Source organism: Euphorbia lathyris, chromosome 1, assembly GCF_963576675.1.
Source record: "Euphorbia lathyris chromosome 1, ddEupLath1.1, whole genome shotgun sequence".
Taxonomy (NCBI): Eukaryota; Viridiplantae; Streptophyta; class Magnoliopsida; order Malpighiales; family Euphorbiaceae; genus Euphorbia; species Euphorbia lathyris.
The window spans coordinates 41545530-41552016 of NC_088910.1; the positions used below are offsets into that span (position 1 = coordinate 41545530).

The 6487-nt window shown below is 35.0% G+C and overlaps 1 protein-coding gene across 1 annotated transcript; it reads left to right on the forward strand.

The window, feature by feature from the left end:
- The first annotated feature begins 284 nt into the window (after positions 1-284).
- On the forward strand, positions 285-6177 carry LOC136229639 (cytochrome P450 71A1-like). The gene is made up of 2 exons (XM_066018560.1): positions 285-1229; positions 5432-6177. Exons 1-2 carry the CDS (start codon positions 303-305, stop codon positions 6050-6052), a joined length of 1548 nt encoding a protein of 515 aa, XP_065874632.1. The 5' UTR covers positions 285-302; the 3' UTR covers positions 6053-6177.
- Positions 6178-6487: the final 310 nt, after the last annotated feature.

Below are 6487 nucleotides of genomic sequence, written 5' to 3' on the forward strand. Positions count from 1 at the left end.
CCCAAGAGAAAAAATGTTGCTTTGCAGCTTACCAATATCCCCATAATCAGCTAGAGTCCCTTCTGATGGATCAAAAGACACAGTCTTATCATCAACAGCAGGAGCTCCACGACTATTGGAAAATATATGATAAAGATTTAATAAGCCACAAAAACATATGATTTAGCTGACTGAATCAATCAATTCTGCCTACCGACTTAAGAATTCAAATATGACCATAACACTTTGGATAACTTCTGCCGCCTAATCATCTAAACCACTTATAAAATTCACTTCTGATCCTTCATTTTCCAGATCAAGTAATGCTGAAAATGACTATCTTATCAGACATAAACCAAATGGAGAACATTCCTTTTCTTTTCCCTCTTCTACCTTTCTTCTTTCTTCTCCTTCTTCTTCATATGATCATCACTCGAACAATTAACAAACTCAAATTACCTCCTTCTCCACCAAAGCTACCCATAATCGGAAACCTTCATCAGCTAGGCAAACTCCCCCACCGTTATCTCCGTTCAATTTCAACCAAGTACGGCCCTATACTTCTCGTCCATCTAGGCCATAAAAGAACTATAGTAATCTCATCTGCAGAGATAGCCAAAGAAATCATGACCAAACATGATATCATTTTCTCCGACCGGGACAGAACCACTGCTGCAAATATCTTTTTCCATGGCTCTGTCGATATCGGATTCAGTCCATACGGTGAGTATTGGAGACACGTTAGAAAAATTGGAGTTCTCCAACTTTTAAGCATCAAAAGAGTGCAATCTTTTCAGTCTGTGAGAGAAGAAGAAGTTTCGAACTTCGTCGGTAAAGTTCGGGACGCTTGTTTGTCGGGAAATTCCATTAATCTAAGTGAGATGTTTGCTGTTGTTTCGAACAATATAATATCGAGATGTGCTCTTGGTCGGAAAGCTGTTAAGGAAGATGATAAGAATAAGTTTGGAGAAGTGACGAGGAGGATGATGGTGCAATTTACTGAATTTAGCTTTGGAGATAAGTTTCCGTTTTTGGGATGGATGGATAATGTTACTGGTTTGATTGGTCGTTTGAAATCAACGGCTGGGGGAATTGATGCTTTCCTTGATAAAGTGATTGAAGAACATAGGATTAATTTCAAAAGTGACGATGATGATGGAGATGATTTTGTTGATACTCTTCTTCAGATTCAAAAGAATGGAGATCCCGAAGCTCAGCTCCATGAAGACAATCTAAAAGCTATTCTTACAGTATGTTCCTTAATCCTCTCATTATATCTTTCATTTTTGCCTTTACACTATGAATTTGACACTTATTGGATCAATTTTCATATCCTAATCTAGGAGAGATTTTACTAAATCGAATGTTACAATACATCATTCGTATGAGTTCTTATATGAAGCATCACTCGGAGTACCTCCAATTCACATTTGACACGTGTATGATGATCCCACATAATAATTAAAATAGTGAGATCTTTTATAATAATTGTGAGTCCATATTACACGTGTCAAAATATCTATAGCAGGTCATTTATTTGATATGGAGAACCGGATGCTTCTAATAATTTATCCATTCATACACGGTGTTAATAATTTGATGACACATACTATTAAACTAATAAAATATTTTTTTGTTTGAAACATAAACTAATAAAATATTAATGTATAATTAATTAATTTTTAGTTATTATTTTTATAAAATTTTATTCTCAAAATAGAAATTAATCTAAATCCTAAGATATAAACTATTTTTTCAAAATAAAAAATAAAAATAAAATTTAAAATATGTGACGTGTTATTAAATTATTATACTGACTTACCATGTCATTTGTGTATCGGCATGTACTAAAATTTCTCCGTACTTTAATAAAAGTATTGCAAAAGTATAGTTATGTAAATATCAGAGCTTAATACATTAAGGATCCTTGAGTTACGTAAAAAAAATTGATCGATCTCTCATTATTTTATGACATGATTAATTTCTAAATGTTGACAACGTAAGTAAGAAGAGATTTGGACAAGTTGAAGCACGTATCATTTTATACAAGTTTAAATGAATAATATGTCAATTTAAAGAAATTCAATTAAGGAGCTAATAGAGTCCATTTAAATAAATTTAAAAGATTAATAAGTCATTTAAAAAATTCAAAAAGCTAATAAGATTTTTGCTAAAATTTAAGTGGCCACCAAATTTTTGCTAAAATGTTAGATTTATGATAGTCATGACATTGGTTTATTTATCATTAGATGAGATAAAAAAAAAGTAAGTGACTTGTAAGGCTCCTTTTAAATTTTTATCACTCTAAAAGTAGCAGAGAAATTATAGTATACGCCTGAGGTGGTATGCTATGAGCAATACAATCATAACACATGTTATTAAGTTTTTTTAATAATTAATTAAAATATTTTGTTCTCTCTGATTTTATGCACCTCTTTCTCTTCCCTTCAACAACTACCGGCAACCTTTTTTCTGCTCCATGGGTTCTTTCCGGCCACCACTATCTTCCCAAACTGAATCTGCTAAGCTTCCCATCTACCAGATGAAAGTTATTTTTCCATTTCCCAATTCCTTTCCCTTCCTTAATTATAATTTCTCCATCAGACAAACATGAATTTCTTCCTTACAATTTCCATAAACAATAATTGAGGAATTTGAATTAAATCTCTCTCTAAAATTTTCTTAGCCATTAAACAATAGAATTAAAGAGAATAAAAAGGGTTTAATAACAGCCAATACTAAATCCAGAAAGTTTAAGCAATACATAAACATAGAAATTTAAGGTTCAAACTAAGATTAGGAAATCTATAAGAGAAAATCGGAGAGATAAAGGATGAGAAAATTGCTTCTTTTATCAAATATCGTAACAAAGGAGAAGATAGTGGTGGCCGGAAAGAAAGAACCCATGGAGAAAAATGGTTGCCGGCGTGGTTGTTGAGAAGAAAGGGAAAGAGAAAGAGATACGTATTCTGATCTAGAGTGTACAATATTTTAATTACTTATTAAAAAAAACCTAATAACATGTGTTGTGGTTTTATTGGTCTTGGCATACCATAGTATAATTTCTCAAAGTAGCATATGTCAAAATATATATAGTAGTAATTTTTATACACGTGGAATTAATTTAACTAATGTTATTGAAAACTAACCCTTTATACTTAAAGGGTGGAGAAATTTTACACTACGCCAGGCATACCACCGAGAAAAAGTGATGTGGTATGCCTGGCCTCTTAAAAAATGACATGTGTATAAAAATTCACAGCTCATTAAAAATTGCGGCGTAAAAACATAGAATAAAGATTTGTTTTAGCATTGAGACTCTCCTTAGAATGCGGGGAGTGAAGGTGAGTAATCAAGAGGAAGACTTGGATAGGCACTGTTGGGCGCTGACTAACAATGGAGTTTATTCTTGCAAATCGGCCTTTGAAGCTTTCTCTCTCTTTAGATCTGATCCTCCCTCGGATGTGTGGAAGTCGATTTGGACCCTTAAAGTTCCTTTCCGTATTAGGAGTTTCCTGTGGCTGGGTGTTAAGGACAGACTTCTTACTAATTCGGATAGGCACAGAAGGCACTTGACTGATTCTGGAGCTTGCAGTAGATGCAGAGGTCATGTTGAGACTTTGTGCCATGCTCTTAGAGATTGCTCTAATAGTAAAGAGGTTTGGAGGAAAATTCTCCCACACCATATTTTCTCTTCCTTCATGGCACATTCTGAGGTCGACTGGTTCTCTGATGGTGTTAGAGGAAAGTTGCTTCCATACATGGAGCATGGTGACATTTTCTTTGCTATTATCTGTCACCAAGTTTGGAAATGGAGAAACGAGGAGATTTTTGGAGATAAAACTGTTTTTATGACAAACTTAGCTGATTTCTTCTCGAAAAAACTTTTCTCTATTATCGATAGTTTCAAAGGAGAGTCCCTTGCCAGAGCCTCTCAGTGTTGTGATGTCCATCTCGTGGGATGGAGCAGGCCAAGAGAGGGGGTTGTGAAGCTGAATACTGATGGTTCCTGCCTCAGTAACGGTAAGATTGCGGCTGGAGGTGTGCTTAGAGATGTAGGGGGCGTCTGGCTTTCTGGGTTCTCCCAGAATTTAGGGTTGGGTTCTTCCTTTTCTGCGGAGCTCTGGGCTATTCTTACTGGAATCAATCTTGCTAAAAGGCTGGGTGTTAAGAGGCTCTCTGTGGAGTCTGATAATTTGGAAGCAATCAAAATGATTTCTGAGAATCATTCTATGGGTCTTAACAGTCGCAACCTCATCAAAGCTATTATAAGGCTTTGCTCCTCCTTTGAGTTCGTAGAGTTCAGACACATTTTTAGAGAGCAGAATCGTGTTGCTGATCGCTTGGCGGCGGCGGACCATGAAGGGACGTTAGGCGTTACTACCCTTCCTGTTTCCCCTAGTTTCATCTCTCATCTTCTCTTAGAAGATAGGATTGGGGTTAGCTTCCCTAGGCTAATTCCTGGGTAGTTTGTTGTTATTAGTTTTTCTTTTCCTTTTCTACCAAAAAAAAAAAAAAAAATTTTAATCAAAAAAAAAAAAAAAAAAAAACTACTCTTCTGTTCACGTCTCTTTCTCCATTCTTCCATCCTTCATCTAGATTTTTCTCAACTTTTCATCAAAACTAAAATCTTCTTTCACACTTTCATCAAAATAAAATCTCTTCTCTCAACTCTATCTCTACATCACTTCTAGAAAACAACTACCGTCATACAATAAATTTTTCTGTTCGTTCTCCTGTTCTCTTTCGTCGGTCGAACATCAGTGGTCTGTTTGATATCCACCAACCACCAGTTCGTCTCCTCCACCACAACTCCGTTTATCCTTCTGTCTACTCTTTTTCTTTTTCTCTTCTATTGTTGAATTAAACGACCCTACCATCTACGACCGACGACAAGAAAAGAAAAAGCAAGTTCCGGCGACGGCCAACGCAAAGGAATTGAAGATATCATTTATATTCGTAACCGTCAGCGAATTTTTCAGATTCATGTTTGCTGTCTACAGTAAAAATCTCTCATCAAAGGAAATAAGCTTTAGCTTTGGCTTAATTTTAGCTGAATTTTTTTTGCATTCCTTCTGCAGAGACCTGATTTTTTTTTTATGGGTTGAAGTTTTGCAGTTGGGTCTTATTAATAATTTGGCAGAAAAATACCCAATTTTACGGTGAAAGAAACAATGAGTGATTATTCTTATTTTTTGGTTCAAAAAAAGGTTATTCTTATTTTTTAAATTAAATAAAAGAGTGATACGGTTTTTAGCTTTGTAATTTAATGGGTTGTGAATTTTTTGTACACATGTCATTTTTTAAGAGGCCAGGCATACCACATCACTTTTTCTCGGTGGTATGCCTGGCGTAGAGTAAAATTTTTAAGGTGACATCGAAAGAGTATTATACAATCAATGATTATATTTCTAATCTCTATATTCTAACATTTCAATAAATATTTTTTCAGGACATGTTTGTGGCAGGAACAGAGACAACTTCAACAACAATGGAATGGTTAATGGCAGAGCTTATTAAAGACGAAAAGGTAATGAGAAAAGCCCAAGAAGAGGTAAGAAAAGTAATAGGTAATAAACCAAAGGTAGAAGCAGCCGACATTGAGCAAATGAACTACTTGAAGTGTATAATCAAAGAGACACTGAGATTACATCCTGCTGCTCCTTTACTTGTCCCTAGAGAAACATCAGCAGGTGTTGAAGTAGGAGGCTACTATATTCCTCGTAAAACAACTGTAATCGTCAATGCATTCGCAATTCAAACAGACCCAAAACTGTGGGAACGACCTGAAGAGTTTATCCCGGAGAGATTTGAGAACAATCCAGTTGATTACACAGGTAAGGACTTCCGGTTGATCCCATTTGGTGGAGGGAGAAGGGTTTGTCCTGGAATTTCATTTGGGTTAGCTTCGATTGAATTTGTTATTGCTAATCTTCTGAATTGGTTTGACTGGAAATTACTTGATGGACAAGTTCCACAAGACTTGGACATGACTGAACGCCATGGTTTAACTGTTCCTAGGAAAAATCCTCTTCACCTCGTACCTTTAGTATATCCTCCCTTATCAACTTAGTTGCTCTTGTGTCCTTTTTTTTTATTCTAATTAGATGTAATTTTGTTTTTTTCTTGGTATTTTAGAAATAAAGCTTGTATTTCAAAAATAAAGTTGTTATTGGATTAAAGGGTAAATTTGAGCAATGGTGTATAACATTTACCTCATTTCATATTTTGATGTATAACTTTCAATTTATCTCACTAATATGTACGACTGATAAGTGTCTATTTCAGCGATAAAATACCCACTTGTTATGCTATTTGTTAGCCGATTTGATTGTTATCACGGGTTTTATTGCTTGTTTTGTGTATTATGCCTCTACATGGACTTATTATGAAGAAAGGAGCTGAATTGAGACTATTTGGAGCTAATTTGACTAAAGATAAAATTTGGAACTGTTTTAAAGACCTGAAGTCGAAACTGGGAGTTAGTTTTGCACAAGACTAAGAAGCA